At 44.2% G+C, this 24,928-nt stretch overlaps 1 protein-coding gene across 3 annotated transcripts in view; it reads left to right on the top strand.

Annotated features, from left to right (window-relative positions):
* The window catches only part of ADAMTS12 (ADAM metallopeptidase with thrombospondin type 1 motif 12), a 344,985-nt gene that overhangs the window by 265,470 nt on the left and 54,587 nt on the right, over positions 1 to 24,928 (top strand). For all 3 annotated transcript variants that reach the window (XR_002100368.1, XM_019531927.1, XM_019531926.1), the window contains exons 15-16: positions 10,913 to 11,157; positions 12,036 to 12,177. Coding sequence is in view for 2 of the 3 variants with exons in the window: in XM_019531927.1 (XP_019387472.1) it covers positions 10,913 to 11,157; positions 12,036 to 12,177 (387 nt within the window). In the remaining variant the exon portion in view is untranslated. The remainder of the gene's footprint in view (positions 1 to 10,912; positions 11,158 to 12,035; positions 12,178 to 24,928) is intronic.

Genomic DNA, 24,928 nt, shown 5'->3' with positions numbered 1-24,928 from the left:
AGTACTGGGCAGCCTGACTTCTTTAATGAAATGGAAATGTTAATTTAGACTGTTTTGACTTGATCACATTAACATTTTCAGATAGAGAATTGTTCCACTGGAAAATTTCTGACCAGCTCTACTAAAAGATTTTCATCAAAGCTGGGAGCAAACTTTGTTGTCTGTCTGTGTCTGTATATTTGCTATTTTGAAATGTTTTGAGGGAGTCTATGACATAAATGAAAGACTAGATGAGACTTTACTGAGGTGTAGCCCACCTCTGCTACTGGCTTTCTGAGCAAGACACTGAGCAAGTCTCTAAAGGGGTAATGCTATATCCGTGCATTATAATATTGCTACCTATTTCATATCATTCAGATAAATGAGCCCTCTTTCCTTCATTGGGATGGAATAACTGCATGAAAAAATACAGACTGGGGAATAACTGGCTAGGCTACAGTACTGTAGAGAAGGACCAGGGAGTTTACAGTGAACCACAAGCTGAATATGAGCCAAGTGTGCTCTTGTTCCAAAAAAAAGAGAAAGCCAACACCATCTGTGGTTATAGCAACAGTGTCACTTGAAAATCAAGAGAAGTGATTCTTCCACACTATTCAGCACTGAGGCCTCACCTGGAGTCCTGTGTCCAGTTTTGGGCCCCACACTTCAAGGAGAATGGGAATAGTTCAGAAAGAATTCAGCACAGGGCAACAAAAATGTTTAGGGGCCCAGGAGACTTATGAAGAAAGGATGAAAGTACTAGGGTTATTTAGCCTGGAAAATAGACTGAGGGGGATTTGATAAAATAGCCTTCAAATACCTGACAGGTGATTATAAAGAAGATAAAGACAGGCTTTTCTCTGTGGTTGTAGGGCACATGACTAGGAACAACAGCCTCAAACTGCAGCAGGGGATTTAGGATGGAGATTAGGAGAAACTTTCTGACAATGAGGGTGGGCAGACATTGGAACAGGCTACCTAGAGAAGTTGTGAAACTTCCATCCTTGGAAACTTTCAGAAGCAGGTTAGACAGGCACTTGGTTGGGATGGTTTTAGTCAGGGATGGTTCTGACTTGAGCAGAAGGCTGGACTAGATAACCGTATGAGGTCCCTTCCAGCCTTACATTCCTATGACCCTATATTTTGCCTTTTTTGGCCACCTGTTCAGTGCCCAGGAAGCAAATGCTGGCAGTAGATTCTTAGGTACTGTGCGCTCCTTTACTGCCCCTGTTTTACCAAACAAAAGAAAACCTAAAGCAGAGGAATGGCTTATATTTCAGGGAAGTGCCTTTTTTGTTTGTTTGACCTATCATGTTGTGACTTGCCCTGGGGCTCATTGACACTGGATGTGTCTACACGTGTGCATTTACTACACAGTAACCAAAATTACTGCACACTATGGGTGTACGTCTACATGTGCAAGCCCATACTGCTCAGTAAATAAGGTGACTTATGCTGACTTAAGCGTAAATTTAATACCTGCATCAAATTTATGCCTGATTAATTACTGTGCAGTAACACACAGTAGACACCTTACTGCACAGTAACACTATACGTGCACTGACGTGGGACTAAGTTTAGTCTCAAATCAGTCCACACACAGCATTAACGCGCTTTAATACTGGCCTATTCCTGCAGCTACAAATATTTACTGTACAGTAAATTTAAGCCAGTCTAAATGTATGTGTAGACATGCCTACTGAGTAGCAGTGGGTCTATATGAATGGTTTTACCATAATGTTGCCAAATCAGCATTGTGTGATATAACAACTTCAGAGAGTTGGAGAGCAGAAGGGAACTAACTAGCTTTACTTAGTAGTGTTGCCAAATTGTTAAAAATCAGGTTAGTATGCTGCATACTGACTCTAATTACTAGCTCAAAAAAAGACATTTTCAGTTTAGCATTCTAGTATTAATAGTCATATTAGTTATTAAAATGACACTTTTCTAAAATGTTAATTGTGTAGGTCAAATAAATGAGCAAAAAGGGCATAGCAATAACAATTATATCTAGATGTTGGCTTGTTAAAATTTCAGACTGCTTTTTTCACCAAAGATGTGCTTGAACCATAGACACTTTGGATATGATCTAATTATCCTAAGCCCTGAAATCAGTGGTACACTATGCATGCCTCCCCAGTTGCTTACACTTATTCCACGCAGAGTGGACTCATGCATTGTATTTCTACAGCAGCATTGTTCCCCCTTCCTCACGTAGACATTCAAATAATCACCACTGAAGTGGAAGTGATGCATCCTGAGGGGGAGTGGATTTCACCTCCACAGCTGTCCTACACACACCCATATACAGCCCCAGTGCCCAGGGCTTAAACAGAGGACCTGGATTTCAGAGAGTCAGATTCTATCACCCTTGCATATGTACAGTGCATCCTTCCATTACCCTTACTGATTTCACAGGGTAAGGCACTGCTCAACATAAATGTGAAAAATACAGCCATGAATGATTTGCTTATGATTACCACGTTGGCACACTCAGGAGTGGAATCACCTGTGTGTAAGTCCCAGACATTAGCCCTCAGTACGTCCCTTCCTCTTAGTGTAAATGTGTTTGAAATTCTGATGCCTGTCAGAATGATAGGACCATAAAGAAGAAGGGCTGGAAAGGGAACTTCAGAGGTCATCTAATCCAACCCCCTGCCTGAGGCAGAATCATCACTATCCAAACCATCCTATACAAATCCATTGTCTAACCTCTTTGTAAAACTACTGTCAACTCTGACGTAACACAAGACCTAACACCTTAGCCTGCCACAGGTTAAGCAAAGAAACTACAGCAGCCAACATCATGCTTCTATAAAAAGCTGTTAAAATATACACTCGAGATATCAGGAAGAGGGCCACACCCCCTGCTACACCGAGGGCAAAAATCCCCACCACCCATCTGACCAGAGGGTAAAATTCCTTTCTGACCCCAGATATGGTGATCAGTCTAACCCTGAGCAGAGAGGCAAGACGCTTTAATCTGGAATCTCGAGCTCTAAGTCTCACCAGGAGCATTGGCACACCCCAGTCAAAATCCCTGGCCTTGGCTGCTGCCAACACCTAATGCCTCTGAAGGAAGGCTTAAATCACTCTGACACATGTAGCAGAAAGGCGGGGGGGCAACCAACAAAGCCCAGAAACTTGGTAAAAACCCATAGTAGAACGTGGGCATAGCTACACCTAGATCATCCCTGACCAGGGACTGCCCAACCTCTTCTTGGACACCTTCAGTGATGGAGAGTCCACAATTTCCATAGGCAGTCTATTCCACTGCTTCACTGTTTTAAAGTGAAGAAGTTTTCCCTGATATCCAGTTTAAATCTATTTTGCTGCAACCTCAAACCATTGGTCAGTGCCCTACTCTCTGAGCAAGAGAGAAAAGTGTCTTTTTCTTTATGGCAACCCTTCAAGTATTTGAAGGCTGCCATCATGTCCGCTCGTAGTTGTCTTTTCCTCATGGCTGAACATGCCTAGTTCCTTCAGCTTGTCCTTGCTTTCTAAGCCCTTTATCATCCTTGTCACCCACCTCATAACCAAACAAAGAACAGTGCACTTATAAAATCAACAAGTCATATCAATTTCTACCCGATGCTTTTGGCTAGGGGCCAGGGGTCCGACTTCTAAGGGGCCCGGCACAACACGTCCCCTCAGCTTCGTCTCTGTGGTTTCCCCTGCCACCTATGCCACATAGGCACCCCAGGCTGTGGGTTCCCCCCGGCACCATGGGCTGTTGTGCTGCCCTGCCCCACAGCTGGGGTGGGGGCAGGAAGTAGAAGTTAGAGAAGGGATGGGAAGCTTGGAGGTCCCAATTGCTCCTATATAGGAGCCTGGAGGCTATAAATTAACCCCTCAGGGGCTTCATGCAACCTGCAGGCCAACAGTTGGATATTACTGTTTTTGGCTAATATGTAATATCTTCTAGTATAAGTAGAAAAGCTCTGAGTGAGGTTACAATACTGTATTTGTATTTTTCTGTAATTCTGTTCCATTGTTCTTAAATGTCATTAAAATGTGAAGGCACTTCCTAGTCTATAAAATCCCCACATGACCCTGCTGCCGAGAGAATGGAAAAATGTGTGGAGTGTAGAATCCTGTTTGTTTTCTAACATTCAAGATAACATAAAGCTTGTGTTCATATTGCACTTGCATTAAAATGAGATCAGAAAAACAATTTAAGTTTTCTGTGCTACTCAGCTTTGCGTTTCTCTTTGGATTGTAACTTTGAAGTTCTATGCAGCCAGTTTTATAATTAAAAAAATGTGGGGATGATAACTAAGCAGTGCATGTAACATGTGAAGATCTTTAGCTTGTCAAGTTAGTATATTTTAGTACCGAAAAAAAGATGCCTATTGCCACCCGTTGAAAAGTAAGTTTGAAGAAGGTTGTTTTTTTTAAATGGGAAAAAGCAGTGGAAAAAGCAAAGTTAATATAATTTTGATCTAACCCCTTACACCAAGGCCAGCTAAGCTTCTGAGAGAACTCTTCAGTTCTGATGCTGAGGCACTACATTTCCTATCTTGTCAACTCTACCAAAGGACTAGATGAGCATTTACTAAAACAGGCAATGAAGTGCTTTGTATTCCATTTTAATAATGACTTCCATCTTGCAAATGGACAGTAGGGCAGGGAAATCAATTTCATCTGAAAAAAAGTTCACTGTTTCCTTACATTTCAAAGAGCTCCTCATGTTAGAAATACTCTTTTTTAAATTCAGTTTCTTGAGCTGATATTTATTATATGACTATAGATTAAGCTCTACAATAGTTATATTTGAGAATCCCCTTTTATTTAAATACCTATTTTTCTAAGTGTCCTAAACTCCAAGTATTGCTTGCGTTGCTTTTAAATTGTTCTTTTAAAATGTGGAATAGGGTTAGAGGGATTTAGTGTTGCAGTGAGGAGATTATGGGATGAGACATAAGCAAAGATAGGTAGGAGGACAGAAGAAGAAGCCTCTGGAGCCCTCAGACATAGAGTAGAGTAGAGCAGGAGACTCCCATGGATAAGAGGAGTAGGGGGATAGGGGAGCAGTGGGAACTGGGATGCTGGGAACCTGTCAGCTCCAAAATCTCCATCTGTTTGTGCACCAGGATCTTCCCTTTCTCTGTTCACTGTTCCAGGGTTTGAAGAAGCTGTGCCCCTGGGTGCATATACATGTGCACCTTACTGCAGAATAGACTACTTAGCTCCACAGTAAAGCATCACCATCTACAATTGCACTGATATTAGGGCACAGTAAATTAATTAACTCCATTGTATGATAGTACTGTTGGGGGCAGCACTATCTTATGGCAGAGTCATTAATTGCAATCAAATGCATGAGTAGACAGTGACCACTGGGCACTGATTGCACCCAATCAGCCCATCAAGCTGAGGACCACCCTCCACTCCTATGAGGAGAGGCTGAGGGACCTGAATCTCTTCAGTCTCCTCAAGAGGAGACTCAGGTGGGATCTTGTCGCTGCCTACAAGCTTATCAGGGGCCACCAGCAGGGACTCGGGGAAAGTCTGTTCACCAGGGCCCCCCTTGGAGTCACCAGGAACAATGGCCACAAGCTGAAGGAGGATAGGTTTAGGTTGGATATTAGGAAGAACTACTTCACTGTAAGGAATAGGCTTCCCAGAGAGGTGGTGCTCTCACCTTCCCTGGAGATCTTCAAGAGGAGACTGGATAGGCACCTGGCTGGGGTCTTATGACCCCTGCCACCCCCAGTGCTCCTTCCTGCCCATGGCGGGGGGTCGGACTAGATGATCTGTCTAGGTCCCTTCCCACTCATTGATTCTATGATTCTATGATTTGTATTGGAGAGAAAGAGAAATGCCATTTAAGTACTGCAGATAATTCAGAAGGCTCTCAACCTATTTTCAAAAAGAAATATATTACATATGCAAATATATGTTAGGAAGGGAGGAAGGCTTAGTGGTAGTAAAAGGGGTATAGGGGGCAGGGATTGTTGCTCTGAAAAGCAATTGGTAGAATTATGGGGAGATGGATGAATAGATATGGATAATAGGGAAGATGCAAATGTTTATGAGCTCAGGGATGGGAAAGTGGGGCTTGGGTAGACAGCATAGAAAGGGTCAGAAAAGTTGGGACGATGAAATGGGATGGGTGGAGGGTTGATGGAGTTTGGAGCAGGGGAAGTGGCCAGCCCTTAATTTTCTATGTGTGTGCTGGGATCTGGGGAGCCTTACTCTTTCTTCTAAGTGACATCCTGAGTCCCTCTCCCTAGTCTTTGCATGTGAGCTGGGGCCTGGGGTTCCTGAAGACAATGCATTTACATCTCTGAAAATCAGGAAACAAAGCATTATGCAATGTAAAGTTAAGCAGTGCAAATGTAAGCCACGAAGAATATGTTTAGATACATACATGTCATTCCTACATGATGGTAAGGGGCCTGGCTGGAGTTGTGGGAAGGAAACCATCTCGTTTCTTGGTTTTCAGAGATTTGAGTGTACTTAACATGCTGGAAGAGCACAAAACACCACAGGACAACCTGAGCCATGTATCAATGAAGACTTTTTGTCAGTGAATTGCACTAATCTCCTTCATATTTTCATTCCTGTATATACTTTTCATCTCTCTTGCCCGCCCCACAACAGATAGCACATTAACAGATAAAAAGCTTGTGTCAGTTAATAAAGTTTAGTCATGAGGTAACAGCTATTAAAATTGTTGGGCTTAAGTTCTAACCCAGATGTCACACCTGAACACCTCCAAGGGGGTTCATATGTAAAAATGGAGGAGCTAGATTTTGCAATAGTACCTTTAGCTAGAGGCGGCTGGACAGATCAAACTACGTTGAGAGCCACTGGAAAGTTATACTTTCCAGCAGAGAGCTGCCGCTTGGATAGAATGTAAGCCATCAGCCCATAGGCGACTGGTAAGGAGGGCAGCCTGCCTACCACCACCACCTGCTGCCTCTGTCCACACAATAGGTGTGCACCCCTAATCTAGAGCCAAGCCATATCCACAGCTTCACATTATACACTCTTCTCCAGATATTTCTTTTATGCTTTACTTAGACCTCATCCTTTATTCCTGGAAATGCCACTCAAACCAAATGCTGCCATTAATTTAAATATTCATTGTATCACAGTAATGGCTAGAGGTCCCACAGCTGTAGATTAATGAGACAAAGACGGGCATGGTCTCAAAGAACTCACATTTCATAAAAGACCAACAGGTGTTGAATACAAACCAACTTGTGGATGGACATAGTAACAATGATTTGACAGGTGTCCAGTATAATGAGCAGAAGGTGTATTATAATACCACCAACACAGATATTTTATGATTTGACAGATCCAATGTGTGAGATAGATAGCTCTGACATTTTGACTCCAGTGTTGTCTCAGATCTCTGGATCCTTGTCAGACTGAGCTATATAACCTAGAAGGCTACATAAAAACAGTTCATGACATTTTCAGACAGGAGGTTATAACTTATTATGCCAGGTGAATAACTGAAAAAACATACCACTGATTAGCTTGGCTTTTAAAAGCTGCATAATGTTCGTTGGGAAGTGGTCCAGTGGTCTAGAAATTAGGAGATAATTCAGTTGGTCAGAGGAAGGGGAAGGTAATACATTATATGGAATGTAAAAAACTATTACCAGCCTGTCATGGTTTATAAGCTACAGCAGGTGCTTTGTGCCAAGCTAATCATATTTGTCAAGTTATTATTTGTCAAATAATTTTTTGCATACCAGCAAGTAGAATTTTACTTTAGCTTTTGTTGTTCTCACACATTTTGAATGATAATTTTAAGAAAGATTATTCCAAAGAAGCTTACATTGAAAATTTTTGTATAATATTGTCATTACAACCAATAAACCTTGCTAAAAGAACATTAAAGTGCCAAATTCAAGCACACAAGTTAGGAAGTGCCAAAATTGGCTCCCTTGTTTACGTTCAGTTTGATACTGTTTTTATATACATGAACACAAGTTCTCCACCTTATTAAATTCAGAGGAAGTCTGGGAAAAGTATAATAGAAAGTATTTGAAAGTTTAACTTATGAATGGTGCTGCCACTTGCACCTGCGATACGCTACTACCTTTAGACTGAGGCTCTCTTAGTTCTTTTCAACATGCTAGATCCATCCATGGAGACCATTTTCAGCAGCAGCTAGGGTTTGGGCTCTAGTTAAGCAGGAAGTGTAAACCAACTGAACATTAGGCTCTGTCCCTGCTCTATGCAGCCATAACTCTGGGAAAATCTTTTCTTCTTTATCTGCCTTTCAAAAACAAAGTGTGTGTGATATTCTGGGACGTATTGAATGCAAAAGTAATCTTATTAGTTTTGATAGGACTATTCATGTAAGGCAAGCAGGATGTACTCCTTATCCATAATAAGTATGCCTTAATATCTACCAGGCTAAGTACAGACAGTCAAAAAGCCCAAGACTGAATTCAGTCTTTTCACATTAGTCTAAGCTGCATGGATTGAATGAATAAACAAGTGAACAGACATTTACTTTTGATTCCAGAATTGCAACCACATGCCTGCAGTGGCTTGGGGGGTTGGGGGGAGAGCTAGAGCACGCCTCCCTGCTTGGCTGGAGCGGATAGCTTGGGCCAAAGCTACCCTGTACACCCTGGGGGGGGCAGGTGCAGGAGAGGTGCAAAGCATCCTGGGATGCTAGAGGACTGTAAGTTAGCTTGAATGTGGAGGGGATCTAGGACAGAAGTTCAATAAACCAATTTAACCCCCAAGACTCAGGCCTCGGGCCCGCACTGTTCAACATCTTCATCAGCGACTTGGACGAGGGGGTGAAAAGCACCTTGTTCAAATTCACAGATGACACTAAGATGTGGGGAGAAGTGGACACGCTAGAAGGGAGGGACAGGCTGCAATTGGATCTGGACAGGTTACAGGGGTGGGCGGATGAAAATAAGATTGGATTCAGTACTGACAAGTGCAGGGTACTGCACCTAGGGAGGAAGACCCAGCAGCATACCTACAGGCTGGGGAACTCCCTTCTCATCAGTGCAGAGGCAGAAAAGGATCTTGGAGTCATTACTGATTCCAAGATGAACATGGGCCGGCAGTGTGGGGAGGCAGTCAGGAATGCCAACCGCACCTTGTCATCCACAGATGCATCATGAGCGGGTCCAAGGAGGTGATCCTCAACCAACTTCCAAGAGAAGTGGTGCTGGCTCCTACCCTGGGAGTCTTTAAAAGGAGGCTGGATGAACACCTTGCCGGGGTCATTTGACCCCAGTACTCTTTCCTGCCACAGCAGGGGGTTGGACTTGATGATCTGCTCAGGCCTCTTCCAACCCTACCAACTATGAAACTATGAAATCTAAATCAGTTAAGTCTGATACTATATCCATCCAGGTTTATCTTAAACTGGTTTCAACCAATTTGAAAGCAGTTTATGTTCACTGAACTTCTTTTGTGTTATAGATTTGAACCAATTTCTGATCACTGTACCAGTTTATATGTAATTTCTGTTCCTAGACCCAAAGGTCTTCTGCCATGGCACACATTAACTCGGTGACCCGCAGTCTTTAATGTGCGTATGACCCTCACAATAATGCTTTCATTTAGCAAATGGAGATAATGAACCTTTCCTGTGCTGTCAGACATCACTTAGGGCACAGACCATTCCTGCCATTCCTGTCTATACTGGACTTCTAGATAAAGTCTAATAAGTCTTTACTCTCTGGGTATGTCTACATGTTCAGTTAAGCACAACTAATTTTAATGAGCATTAAGCAATTTTTGGCAGGTGTCTATACATTTAGGGACTTGGCACTAAAATTAGTCCCAAGTCACTACAGCCCTGCCATGTGCCCCTGTGGCCACCAGGGAGAGCTCCAGCCTCTAGCCACATGGCTGCCAGCACTTCTGCTTTTGATTAAGTCATACTGCTTTTTGCTTGCTGTCTTTCCAGGCCTGTGAATCTTATAGTTCTGTCTGCAGAGTGGGCCAGGCTTGAGAGTAAGAATAGACAATGCCCTCACTCCCACCCAGACTGCTCCATAGCTGGGGGTGAGGGCACTGTTGTGGGTAGTAGGAAATGCAGGCTTTAATCCTCTCTGGCTGAGGATGGTCTTCAGCCTGGCTCTCCTAACTTCTAGGGTTAATGCCTTAATACCTAAGCTGTTATATAGAAGGTGAGCTCCCTTCTGCTAATGGTGTTGAGTGAAAATTGGTCATGGCTGCTGCCCTGTATACTTAACTCAGTGCTGTCACTGTGTGGGCTAGGCATGCTCTGACATACTGCTGACCATCTCCAGTGCATATTTTAGGTCCTGTCTCACTTCCTTTTGGATCACAGGGGAGCTTAGACGGGAGTTAGACACAGAGCCGCTTAAATTGGCATGCTTCTGCATGTATGTGGAAGCTTAAGTTTAGGTGATCTAGGACTCTTTGCCTGATGTCGCAAACCTCAGCCCATATATGCAGGGCCATCCTTCTAGTCATTAACTGGTGACAGCTAATAATCTCTTCAAATTTCAAAAATCTTTTTCCACAGGAAGCACTATAACTTAATATGACTTTCCTCGATTTTCTCCACACCCCTGTAGCAATGCAAGGCACAGCAACTCTTTTTAGATGACACAGAGCATATGATAGAGATCACCACATGTTACTTTATCAGTAGAGTTCCTTTTGATTTCCTGTGATACAGCTCAAAAAGATTAATCTCACTATGTCTCCTAATGCCCTAGTAGCCTAGATAATATGCATGTTCCTGTTCTTTCACTGGTACCTGAACCCCAGGAAAACCCTTACACTGAAAGGCACTGTTAGCTATAGTTAAAAGGAGACACTAGCATGGAAAATGTATGGATAGCCTGCTCATCTACACATATTTGCAAGCAAGGCTGTTATTCTACATTATCTCCAGGTAGGTACCATGCTATCATTTTGTATTGTAACAATGATAATCTAATGAACCTGTTTTGTCTTTTAGGTTATGTTGATATTGGGCTGATTCCAAAAGGTGCAAGGGACATCAGGGTCATAGAAGTGGCAGAAACAGAAAATTTCCTTGCAGTGCGGAGTGAGGACCCAGAAAAGTATTACCTAAATGGGGGTTTTATTATCCAGTGGAGCGGAGAATACAAAGTAGCAGGAACGGTATTTTTATATGCGAGAAAAGGAGATCTAGAAAATCTGACTGCATCCGGACCCACCAATGAGTCCGTGTGGATACAGGTACAGTAAGGGCCAGCAGCAAAAGCTGCTGATCCTGCCTGACAGCAGGATGTTCTGGAGCTTTAAAAAAGAAGCGGAGAAAATAAGTTTGTAACTCATCCCTTCAATACTTAAGCACAAATCCCTATGTTACATTGGCATGGCTTTGAACATAGTCATGCAGCCAAAGACCCTGATCCAATTAGTTTTCATAAGCACTTGGGAGTAACCCTCTTGGTTGTGTTTAGAGCTGGTTTTTTTTATATGTCTTACTGAATTTAGAACATAAATTGTGGAGGGGGGAAAGACTTATTATGTTATTTAATGTCCAAAGCCTAACATTGGCTTCATTCGATATATTTTCTGTTGATTGAGCCAAGTTAATTTAAGTGTGGGTATGAGAGAGAAGAAAGGGCCCACTAGTATGGACTTATTCGGGTGAGTTTGATAAGTATGTTTAGCGTTCCAATGCAGATGGAAAGTTGTAGATTTTTGTCAACTTCTTAATTACATTGTTTATGACATTGTTTTGCTATCTTTATCACCTAGATTGCCTTCTCCCATTCCCCTTCCCTATAGCCTATGAAATAGCTGATAATAAAAACTATATTTTCACTTAGGTCATTGTGTCTAATTTTTTGTTTTAGTTGATTTAGTCAAAATATATCAGCCTAAGTCTTCATAACTGTTCTTGCAAAGTGTGTACACATTTAAGGATGGGGTTTGCCCACAAGTGAGGATTTGTGCATTCCCGTTTTTCAAAGCCTCATACCTCAAGAGTCAGCCACGGGTTGCTGGGCTGGGTGCTCTAAATGTGCATGGATGTTTTTGTATACATGCTTTTGAAGATTTGGAATAATGTGTTTTAATAATTTGACTTCACTTCTCTTGGTTTTCAGCTACTCTTTCAGGAGAATAACCCTGGCATAAAGTATGAATACACTATACGTAAAGAAGGAAGCCATGAGAATGACATAGGTGAGCCAGAATTTTTTTGGCAATATGGAGACTGGACTGATTGCAGCGTAACCTGTGGAAGAGGTAAACAAAAATAAACAGCTCTCTTCCCTTTTTCTCACCCTTTTTTTCCCACTGTCAACTGATTTGATTTCCATTTTTCTAGTTCTAAGGATCTAGGTTCTTTAGCCTGTGTAAAGTAGGAAGTCAGATTAAATGGACCAAAGAAGTCCATTGTGAAGTTTAAAACCTTGTAATCTATCAAAATTACTTTGGGCAAATTGACAAGTGGGTTTTGTTTTGGTTTGGTTTTTCTAATATAAAAAAAACCTTCCTACAACATCACTTTTTTTCTACAAACTAAGGTGACCCTCTCATGGGTTTTCTGAGAGGGTCATGTACTGAAGCAGTCACTGGCACTCACAGTCACTGTAGATATCACCTTTATGAGTTAACAAAGATCCATACGTTTTTTTATTATCAGCCTTTCTGAGTACATGATGTAAAGTTTTTGCCTTCAGTGGCTGCATCTACATGAGATCCTAACTGTGCAGTTGTTACCGCACAGTCATTTAGTACTTACATACCCAAATGCTAAATGCGCAGTAACTGGTGTTACTGCACAGTAGCATCCCTACACGACTCCCTAGTGATGCTGACTGCTCAGTAACTCCTTATTACTGTACAGTACCATCACATCACAGTTCATGCCACATGACGCAACTGTGAAGTAGTAACAAGCTACTGTGCAGTACGTATCTCATGTAGATGTGGCCAGTTACTAGTAATAAGTGATATTTTAGTGAATTTCTCTAAAATAGCTAATCTGAATCAGTATAAAGAGCTTAAATACATCAGTATAGCTAGTGATGGGCAAGTGGGGCACCAGTCCTGAGAACCAATTTAAAGGAGATGTCAGAATGCCAGCTCTTGGGGAGTAGAAGCAGCAGGGACAATTAGGGCTGAGCAGACAGGGCTGTGGCAGCAACAGTTGTGGCAGGCAAGACTTGCCTCCTCCACCCCCCATGCAGGGTTTGCCCAAACTGCAAACTTGCTTGTTAGACCACTGCTTACATAGTTTTAAGTTGGTTTACAGTATGGTAGTTTTAAAGGCTCCAAAGTTGTCTTGCACTTCTGTAGAAAATAATAAATCATACCCAAAAGATGGTTACTTGGATATTAGCCCAAGAAACATAAGGTGGAATCCAACAGCAGGTCTAGAAGACAGGTTTGATGATAAAAGTAAAATATAAACAGGATAAACATCTCACTGTAGAAGGCAGGGTAGATTTGCACCTTGTAAACTAAATTAGAGATGCATATAGCTTAAGACAGTATGAAATTATGAAGGACCTGGGGGGTTCTTTGCAAAACAGCTTTAAGGCTTTTCTTTATTGCTGCTGAAATTTTTTTGGGGGGGCGGCAAAAATATTGTAGGAGAAGGGCCATCAACATGCAGACTTGTAGCTTTCTATCAGCAATCGTACTGGCCTCTAAAGTCTCTGTATTTGAAGTTATTGATTGAGCAGTAGAAAAGATCAAGGAAGTGACAGAAGGCTTGTTGTTTCAGTCATTTCAACTAAGCTATATAAAACAATGGAACAATTTTGCACTGTCCAGGAGTTGCTTAAAGTGATATTTCTGTTTCTAACTGTTACAGTCTTACCAGTGCCACATGGTAATTACTGGTTTCTTTAACTACCTGCTGTAAGATTTTTGTCATTAAGAAACAAAAACTCTCTCGTAACAGTATAGTCTGAGGTGCACTCCAGTATATTAAGTATTAAGGCAGTAATGACAGTATTGGGCACAGTGTTTAAACTTTCCCAGTGAGAAAAGCAATTATCTTTTTCAGCACTTGGAAGAACTGACTTCCTGCTGTCTTTTATTTGAGAAGATGAATGAATGCCTGATAATATTCTAAGGAAAGTATCTCTAGAAGTAGTCAGCAAACAGTTTGCTTTTTCTGTGAGCAAGGCAAAATGTAGTTTGCTTCAGCATTTGAAACAACTAAGGTGCATTGAGTGCCCTTTTTCATACTATATCATTATCGATAGCTAGCTGTATGTGTTTTAAAACCTATATTGCCCCAATATCTAACTGTTAGTAATGATCAACTTAATGAGCAGTCTAAAACTAAAATGAGATACAAATTTTATCAAGCTGCTCTCTGACATTAGCAGCACTTTCCCATAAACATTCCCTGCTAAAATAACAACAATCCTGGAAAACCCTTCTGGCTGGAGTGTACCTGTGTCCTTTGGCACTGCTTTTGGACTGCCACCTGGATTAATTAAATTCAAGCCAAAAGCTACTGCTTGTTTTGTCAGTTTCTAGGAAATAAATGGCATAGCCACTGATTAGTTACCTTTTTCTCCAATCTCAAATAGATTTTTCTAGAGTTCATGTCTAGTTCTCTACAAAGGTGGAAATGGAAACATACTTAAGCAGGATAGTGATCTGACTTTCCATGGCTCTGCAAGGTGCAATCAAATGTCACAGAAGCAGAGGTGAGAAACCTTTGCAGGTCCCACCATCCTCCCATAAGCAGAAAACTAAGGCAGAGAGAGAGAATGGGTGTAGCTGTGGCTGTTTTCCTTTGAGTTCAGCTGGTCTACACCAGTAGAAGATTATTCAGCATGTTCAGCAGCAGGAGAATGAAGCTGAACCCCCCAACTGGCTCAGTTACAAAGGCAGACTAAAGCAGGGGAGATCAGTTAATGGAAGGGGGTACAGAAGGGGGAGTTCTGGCTCTCTAATTCAAGGGTGCCTTGTGTGGAGTTTTTTGCTCTCCTTGGTTGCAGAGCAAAACAGAGGCTGTGCTTGGTTTTTTCCATGCTTCTAGGTGTTGCTGGTTGCCAGGAAGGGATTTTTACCCTCCTGTTGTACAGGTTTCGGGAGGCTTTTGGTCTTCCTCAGGGGCATTGGGTGTTGGCTGCAGCCAGCTGGGGATTTTTACCAGGTGTGACAATGCTCTTGCTGGGACTGAAACCTGGAAGTTCCTGGTTTGAAGGTCCTGCCCCTCTGCTCAGGGTCAGGCCAATGGCCACATTTGGGATCAGGAAGGAATTTTACTCCATGGGCATACTGATATAGACTCTGTGTGGGGGGGGGCAGGGAGGGGTCTTACTCTAGGGTGAAGGTAGGGCTATCTTCCTTGGATCTCTCATGTGAATTTTTTCACAGTCAGGTGGGTGGAAAACTGGCTTATGGGATGCACCCAGAGAGTGGCGGTGGATGGGTCGGTTTCTACTTGGAGAGGTGTAGGGAGTGGTGTCTCCCAAGGCTCTGTCCATGAACGAGTACTGTTGAATATCTTCATCAGTGATTTGGATGAGGGTGTCAAAAGCACTCTGTCCAAATTCATGGACAACACCAAACTATGGGGTACAGTAAACACAGTAGAAGGTAGGGAGTGCATTCAGGTGGATTTGGACAGACTGGGGAAGTGGGTGGATCAGAATAGGATGCAATTCAGCAAGGATAAATGCAAGGTGCTGCACCTGGGGAGAAAGACTCTCCAACATACCGATAGACCGGGGCGGGATGGATACCGTTGTGAGCACCGCAACAGTGGAACGAGATCTCGGAGTCCTGGTGACACAAAAATAAACATGAGTCACCAGCGTGATGAGGTAATAAATAAGGCTAACAGCACTCTGTCTTGCATTAGTAGGTGCATCATAGGCAGGTCTAGGGAGGTGATACTTCCCCTCTATGCAGCACTGGTGAGGCCACAACTGGAGTACTGCGTCCAGTTTTGGGCACCACACTTCAAGAAGGATGTGGATAACCTGGAAAGGGTTCAGAGGAGGGCTGCTCATACGATTGAGGGCTTGCAGGGAAGACCCTGTTGAGGGACCCCCAGATTGAGGGACCTGAATCTCTTCAGCCTCCACAAGAAAAGGCTGAGAGGTGATCTTGTGGCTGCCTACAAACTCATTGGGGGGGAGGCAGCAGGGAATAGAGGATACTCTGTTTACCAGGGTGCCCCTTGGGGTTACTAGAAACAGTGGCCGTAAAGTGAAGGAGAGTAAATTTAGATAGGACATCAGGAAGAAAATCTTTACAGTGAGGGTTACCAAATATGGAATGGGCTTCCAGGAGAGGTGGTGCTTTTCCCTGCCTTGGAGGTGTTCGAAGGAGATTAGACAAGCACCTGCCTGGGGTTACTTGACCCCAGCACTCTTTCCTGGCCAGACTCGATGATAAAATAGGTCCCTTCCAACCCTAGAAATCTATGAAATCTATGAACCCTTGCACTGGCAGGGCACTGATAGCATTTGTTCCCCTTTGCCTGCGGCAGTTTAAGTTGCTTTTGGGGCAAAGTGCATTGTAATTGTGTGACAGAGTTGACTATGTTGTCTTAGGACTAGGTTAGACAAGCACTTGTATGCAGTGGTGTGGAAAGGGATGATCATTCCTCCAGCAGATGGTTGGACTAGATGACCCATCCAGCCCTATTTTTCTATGATTCTGTCCTCTCCCTATCCCATATATGTGAACCAACTTTGTTTGGCCTCCCAGATGGGATGAGATTATAGCTGGTTCTCTTTTACTGAAGCTATTAGTTGCCTGGTAATTGATGCAAAACCCATTTGAAATGAGGGGAATGTCTCCTTTTGATTTTGCTGGGCCTTGGATCAGATCTTGATTAATAATCATCATTATCAGAATCAGGCACAAGCATGGGCACAGCAAGAGACAAAGGGAGTTCTGCTTCCCACAGCTTGGGCAGAGGAAAGCTGTGGCAGCACAGTTAGTTATGTGGGTTGGGAATGGCTAAACCAGCCCTGTGCTGTTGCCTTTCAGCAATTGAACTGTAATACAGAAAAAGAAGCTGAACATTTCCTGAGTTTTGCTGGTCATTCCTCCTCATTATTGATTTAGCTAGTTTATATGAGTCTGCAACAACATAACCTGAGAGATAAAAGCTGTCACCCAAAAGTCACTATTTTCCTCTGGCAGTCAGGCTTGATGCCATTTGAGAAATCTTTGTGCAGAGTTTATTCCCTGAGAATGAGTGGGAGTAAGGAGTGTGTTTAGAATGAAAATGTATTTAGACCTCTGAGTTCCAGAAGCTGCCACTGTTTCTTTTTTCCTTCTCTCTTTCAGATGTCTGCATTCAAATCTGTTAAAATATCTAATGCAAGAAGTTTTGCAGCTAGTAAATTATGCCAGACTTATAAAAAATAAAATAAAAAACCGTTCTGACAAACAAAGCCTGCAAAGTCACAGTAGCAAGAGAAATAACAAGTAAGGTTACTTACTGTAACACTGTCGCATCCTCACTGCCAGGTGGGGCAGTTAAAACTGTGAAACAAAAGAGTTCTGCTTACCAGTCATGGTATGCAACAAACCATCTATCCTTCAAACAGCAATACTCATACACTTGTATTCAACACATCAATCCTCTGGTCAGCCCAGACTGCAGTCCATCCAACACCTATTGCCAAGAGGCCATACAAATCCCTGAAGAATACATTATTCTTCCTATAACAAAGCATAAAATCCTTTACTGAGCTTTTTCTTGGCTGCCTATCTCGTTCCTTCTTTAAATAATAGTTGACCTTTCTAAATGCTGTAATCCTGTTTCTCAAAATTGCCACTAAAGAAGGAGATGTAACAAAAAATGCACTTCAGCCCCTTAGTTAAAAGGGACTATTAAGAAGCATGCAGAAATGTACTTCTCCATAGATAATAACAAGCAAGTGGCAAATTTTCAAAGCTTTACAAAGGGATTAAACTGCAAGGTTCTTGTTGGGGTTAATTGGTATGTGCTTGCCTAATCCCTTTTCAGTACTACGAATGTACTTCTAGGTGTCCTTGTTTAGCCCAGAACAAAGCTGAGTCCAAAAGTTATGACTTTGGTTTATAAAATCATTGTGCTTTCTTTATGGATTTAGATACTAATTTTCCTGTTCATTGATGCCTGCCTAATTATGCATGTAATATATGTATGCAATTAGTATGATTATTTGTTTATTGAAATAGCCAGGTGGAACTTCTTCAAAATGCCAGATTTGTATGTACAATCATGACACACATATATTCAGATTAGATATGCAATCACATGCAGTTTTGCATATATATTGTACACAGCTGCCCTGAAATTCAGGCTCTACAAATCTGTCCATATTTTCAGTTTTAGCATTGATGGCACTTTCAGAGGAAGTGTTCAGGATACTGAGGAACAGATGTACATCCATCTCACATCTAAATCTGCACTTCCTGTTGCATTACTCTTGTTACTCTTGTTAGCAAATGAGGCAAAGAAATCAAGAAGGAATGGGCACAAAGGCTGACTTACATTCATCCATAAAATGTAGTACTTCCAGGTCAGGTTTGAATTGAAATAGGCAGAGTGGGGGAAACTTTTTGAACATATCTGTAAATCCAAATCATTGTCTGATCTCATCATATTCATGCAGTGTTTGCTTTTTCATGAACAGGTGCAACAAACAGGTTTTGTTCACACACACATTGGTGCATTTGGGGACCAATATGCGACTCCTAAATGAAAAAACAAATTTGCACGGTTGTCTCAGCTGCCTCTGTGTATCTTTTTTGTACTCAGGAATAAAGGTGTTAAGGCAGAGAGAGCCTAAAAAACAGCAAACTAGTGTTTTTTCCAAAAATTTAGTAAGCACTCAGTGGGGCCCAAAGGGGTGGGTGTAGGATGGAGGGTGGTTTAGCAACAGTGGAAAGTGTCTCCAGACAAAGGACTGTTCTGTTGCTAAAGCAGCCTCAGAATATACAGAGAAGTCTCTACAGTGGTGATCAGACCCTTATGACAACTGCCCAATGGATTCACCCTTTTCCAAAGTACAGCACCATATGCTTATTCGGCTATCTTGGTGTCTACCTGTGTGATCTCAAAACACTGCTAACATAGAGTAGCCATGAGAGTTAGCTGAGTTAATCTGAAGTTATGCAGAGTTGTACCTTATTCAGTTAGCTGGTTAAAGTCGCCATGGTTGTTAGCACTGATCAAGTGAGAATAGCTGAGGGAAACAACACCTCTGCTAACCATGGACAAATTTTAGAGGTCCCATTTAACTATTCATTTAAGTAATATGTGCAACTGTAAGCCTGTGACTTCATTTGGACTCCTGCGCTTTCAAGTTGCATGTGTACCTAAGTGGTCAATAGGCCAGGTTCTGCAGGAGGGGATTTTGACTGACTTCCTCTGTAATATATAATAAAGCTACCAAATATGAACATTTTGTTTAAAAAAGCAACTATATCGCATTCATAGATTCATAGACACTAGGTTTGGAAGGGACCTTGGAAAATCATTGAGTCCAGCCCCCTGCCCCAGAGGCAGGAAGTCAGCAGGGATCATAGGATCCCAGCAAGGTAAGCATCCAAATGTCTCTTGAAGGCGTTCAAAGTAGGTGCTTGAACCACCTCCGGAGGCAGTCTATTCCAAACCTTGGGGGCTCAGACAGTAAAGAAGTTCTTCCTTATGTCCAGCCTGAAACAGTCATGGAGGAGTTTGTGACCGTTCGACCTTGTCATCCTTTGGAGCACTCTGATTAGCGTTCTCCCAGATCCTGGTGAGCAACCCAATAAACTTGTAGGTGGCCACCAGATCACCCCTGAGCCTGCGCTTTTCCAAGCTGAAGAGTGCCATGGCTCTCAGCCTGTTGTTGTAAGGTCTGTTTTCCTGACCTCTGATCATGCGCATGGCTCTCCTCTGCACTCCCTCGAGCTTCTCCACATCCTTTATGAATTGTGGAGCCCAAAACTGGACGCAGTACTCCAGCTGCAGCCTCACCAAGGCCCAGTACAAGGGGAGAACGATGTCCTGGGATTTACTTGAGAAGCATCTATGGATGCAAGAGAGCGTTTTGCTCTCTTTTCTAGCCGCAGCATCACATTGAAGGCTCATGTTCATCTTCTGGTCAGTCATGACCCCCAAGTCCTTTTCATCCATAGTGCTTTATCCCAAAGTTTGGTGTTGTCAGCAAACTTGGCCAGTCCACTTTTGACACCAATGTCTACATCATTAATGAAGAAGTTAAATAGTATAGGCCCTAGGACAGAGCCTTGAGGCACTCCACTGGTCACAGCACACCATAATGATTGACTTCTATCAACCACCACCCTCTAGGTCCTACCATGGAGCCAATACCCCAGACAATGGATCGTGGTGGACCCAAGGCCACAATTGGCCAGTTTTGCCAAGAGGTGATCATGGGATACCAGATCGAAGGCTTTTTTAAAGTCAAGATATATGACTTCGAGTATATGACATCAAATCCGAGTATTGCTGGTCTACTTCCATGTTCAGCATCAAGCACATGGGCTCCCCCTCCCCCCGCCCCTGTGGGACACTCCATCCACCCCACCATCACAGCATTCACAAGCCATGCCTGGTACCCTGAGGTACATAGAAAAAGAAAACATTTAAAGCTGTGTCTGCGGCCGAATCGCTGATTCTCTGAATTAGCATAGAACCTTCAGATTCAGATTCAGCTGAATTGAATTGGGGACAGTGCTCCAAATCAACAAATCAAATCACTGTCCCCGATTTAGGCTGAATCCGAATCAAATATGGCCTGTTTTGCACACCCCTACTGAATGCTATCAGGTAAAACAAAGGACACAAAGTGAAGGAAAAGTACATACAGACACAGACTTTCCCCAATTTTTGCTAGGTGACGTTGGAAACTCTACACAGGAAATTTTAATGTCAAACTTTCAGTGTAAAAGTTATATTTACCCCAAAATATTGATGATGAGTCAGAGAGGAGTGAGGGGGCACATCCCCACCCCCCCCGCAGATTTCTGTGCTGAGAGCAGGGCATGGGGCTGCAGCCTGATCAAAGCCAGTTCCCAGCAGCAGTAGGGGTAGCAGCGGCAGCCAATTTTGACACCAACAGTGAGGCATGTGGCCGCTGCCTGGCCAGACCCAACACTCGGCAGCAGCGGCAGCACAGAATTCTGACCCCTCCACTCCCGCTGCTCTAGTGGCACAGAGTTGTGCTCTTCCACTTTCAGCACTTATGCATCATCTATGTCCGAAAATGTAATTTCCATCACTAGTCAAAACAATCCCTGAATTTAGACATGTACATTACAGCGCTTTCTTTTTTTATTCCACAGGAATAATGCATACTTCAACTTTTTTTTTTAGATTTTGTTTTGCAGTGCCATCTGACACATAGAGTAGTACACAGAGATAAGTCTTTATCTTTTTCAGCTATAGATGCAACTATCTATGTATGCTCATCATCTGCAAGGATAGCTGGCTATGAGGCCTTTACACGTATTATTATTTAAGAACACATTCTTTTGTAATGCTGTGGCATTTGGCTTACTGGTAGGACTGCCATTAATGGAACAGAGATGGGTCTGTTACAGATTTCCCCAGATGAGAAAACCAGTTGCAACAAATATTAAGTTCTCCAGGATACAGATGATTCTGTTTTTAAGATACGGTATAGTTGATGTGCATATTTAAATGTCTCTTGTACTAAGCTATTCATATTGATGTTAGTAGTTAAAATCTAACTGAGATTGAGCTTTACTTGGAAGTTTTCCAGAGCTGTATTTTCATGTCCTATTTTTATTCATCTCTTTGCAGACTGACTGCATTGGCCCTTAGGGATTCTCTTTGTACATACTGGTCCAAATTCAACTCCACTACTAAGTATTGCTTCACCGACGTTAATAAAATTGTGCCTGCTTACCTCCAGGTCAAATTATTATACAGTCTATTAAGGAGGCCTTTGGAGTTATACTAATAAGAAACTAAATTAATGGATACCTGTGTCTCTTAATATTCTACCATCTTTACTGGAAAACAAAGAAAAATATGTTAAATTATGCAAAAAATATGCAAAAAAAAGTCCCAGTTAGGCTCCGGAGTGGCGAGAGACGTGCAAGTGAAAGCTCACTGTGCCCCCGCTCCCCCGAAGCACCCCAGACACCCCCCAGCAGCCGCGGAGCCCCCTGCCGACCCCCAGCACAGCCAGAGGCAAGCAGGGCTCATGGTGGGAAGGGGTTAACCCCTCTCTGAGTGGGAGGAGGTGACTGCATGGAGTTGGGCTGGGTCCAGCTCCACCCAGGCCCCTACTTTGCCCAGCCCCCCAGGGAGCCACATGACTGGAGCCGTGCGAACAGGTGCACTTGTCTGCTGGCGCATGAGTTAATGCGGAGCTCACACAGGAGGGCCCGAGACCCTGCCTGCAAACCCCCCAGGGTAGACAGTCCCAGCTGTAGCCAGCCTACCAGAGGCATGACACAGATTGGCATGCACTGCACCCTGAGGGTCCTCTTGGGCTCTGCAGCCCCTCCCTTGGGCACCTCAGGGACTGCCACACAGGCAGAGCCCATGGTTCCAGGCTCCATGCAGATGGAGCCTCTGGCTCTTGGCTGCACAGGCTGCCTGTCCCTTTTTCAGGCTCTGGGGCCCGGAAGCATGGCCACCTCTCTGTGTGGAGTCTGCTCCCTTCTGGGGTCTCTGGTGCACTAGGTGGAGGAGCTCCAGGCCACAGTCCAGAGACTGCATGCCATCAGGGACTATGAGCAGGAGATTAACTCCTACTGCCAGGCCTTCTCCCCGGGACCTGGAGGGTAGACCACCGTCTCCCTTGAGGACAAAGGAGGACTCTGGGACCTCCCACTCTGTCCAGTCTGTCCAGTCAAGGGCATGGACCAAGGTGGTCAAGGACCCTAAGGCCCGCCGCACCAAGGCCCCTGCCCCGCCGGAGCTTAGCAACAGGTATGCACCTCTTGCTGCTCCAGCGGAGCCTGCTGAGTTGCCAGCTCCCACAGGCAACACAGGCTTAACTGCAGCTACCGTCCCCGCTCTCCCCAAGACAAAATGTAAGGTGTTTGTTGTGGGAGATTCCATCCTGAGGGGGACTAAGGGGGCAATCTGCCACCCCGACCCCTTAGTCTGGGAAGTCTACTGCTTCCTGGGGGCCCACATCTGGGACATTGCAGAGAAGATCCCAAAGCTCCTCCAGCCCACAGACCACTATCCTATGCTCCTTATTCATATGGGCACCAATGACACGGCTCGGAGCGCTCCCAGCCGGGTCATGAGGTGCTACAGGGATTTGGGAGCGGGGCTAAAGGGTCTGGGGGCACAGGTGGTGTTCCCGTCGATCCTCCCAGTCTCGGGCTATGGGCTGAGGAGGGAGAGGAGGATCCACATAGTCAACCAAAGACTGGCGCTGGTGTCATCAGGAAGGCTTTGGCTTCCATGACCACAGCCCACTCTTTGGTGAAAGAGGCAGTGAGCTGCTGGGAAGAGATGGCCTCCACCTCTCTCCCCTGGGGTGGGGGCTGTTCTCAGCCAGACTGGCTGACCTGCTCCACCGGGCTTTAAACTAAGCCCATTGGAGGACAGGGGGACTACCACCACTGCTGGTTCACTGAGCAGCTCTTGCAAAGCCAGTGGACCAAGGCACTTAAGGGAGCCCACCCTTGCCCCAGCCCTGGTACAATCCGCGGGCAAGGCAAGAGCCCCCAAGGGGACACTTGCCTGCCTGTACACAAATGCCAGGAGCTTGGGGAATAAGCAGGAGGAGCTCGTCCTCCTGCTCAATGCAAATAATTATGATGTCATAGGGATAACGGAGACCTGGTGGGACTCCACCCATGACTGGACCTTGGGTATTGATGGCTATACCCTGTACAGGAGGGATTGTGTAGATAAAAGGGGCAGGGGTGTAACTCTCTATGTTAAGGAAAGCTACATGTCCCTGCTAGCTGATATTGGCGACCAGGGTGGATGACTGGAGACCCTCTGGGTTAAAATCCGTGGGGAACATGGCACAGGGGATACAATGGTGGGAGTCTACTACAGACCTCCCACCCAAAGTCCTGAGCTTGACCAGGAGTTCGCCCGGGAACTGGCTGAGGCCGCATGCTCCAGGACCATGGTTGTCATGGGTGACTTCAGTTACCTGGACATCTTGTGGGAGGATCACTCAGCAAAATCTGAGCAGTCACAAAGCTTCCTCTCATGTGTGGATGACCTCTACCTGACTCAAGAAGTCAATGGGCTAACAAGAAGCAAGCACTGCTCAACCGGGTACTGGCTACAGGGGATGACCTCATCGGTGGCCTAGTGATCAATGGGAAGCTGGGTGACAGCGACCATGAGCTGATGACCTTCACCATCCGTCATAAATCTGGCAAGTCAGTCAGCAACACAGAAGTCCTTGACTTCAGAAAAGCTGACCTTGACAAGCTCAGGAGGCTTGTCAGTGAGGCCCTAAGGGACCATGACTCCAGGGAGAGGGGAGTTCAAGAACAGTGGTTGCTCCTCAAGGGAGCGATCCTCAATGCACAAGCTAAGTCTATTCCATCTCAGAGGAAAGGCAGCAAGAGGGCACAGCAGCCCCCCTGACTCTCCAGGGACCTAGAAGACCTCCTAAGGCTAAAAAGAAAAGCCTACAAAGGATGGAAGACGGGATTCACCTCCAAGGAGGATTATTCTGCACTGGCCCGGTCCTGCAGGGAGCAAACGAGGAAAGCCAAGGCTGCAACTGAATTCCAACTAGCTTAGAGCATCAAGGACAATAAAAAGTCCTTTTTCAGATATGTTGGGAGCCGGAGGAAAAGCAAGGGCAACATTGGACCCCTGATGAACCAGATGAGGCAACTGATAACTGATGCCCAGGAAAAAGCCAACCTATTAAATGGGTATTTTGCATCGGTCTTTCTTCAGTCCCATGGGATGCCCATGCCTACTACGGGACAGGGAGATCCCCTGCCCTCCTTAAATGCTGACCTCATAAAAGAACATCTTGAGAAGCTGGATACCTTCAAGTCAGCCAGCCCTGACACTCTACACCCCAGGGTACTCAAGATC

The sequence above is a fragment of the Crocodylus porosus genome, unplaced genomic scaffold, assembly GCF_001723895.1.
Source record: "Crocodylus porosus isolate Cpor-Errol unplaced genomic scaffold, CroPor_comp1, whole genome shotgun sequence".
Lineage (NCBI taxonomy): Eukaryota > Metazoa > Chordata > Crocodylia > Crocodylidae > Crocodylus > Crocodylus porosus.
The sequence above is the reverse complement of the archived record's forward strand: the minus strand, read 5'-3'. Positions and strand labels throughout refer to the sequence as shown.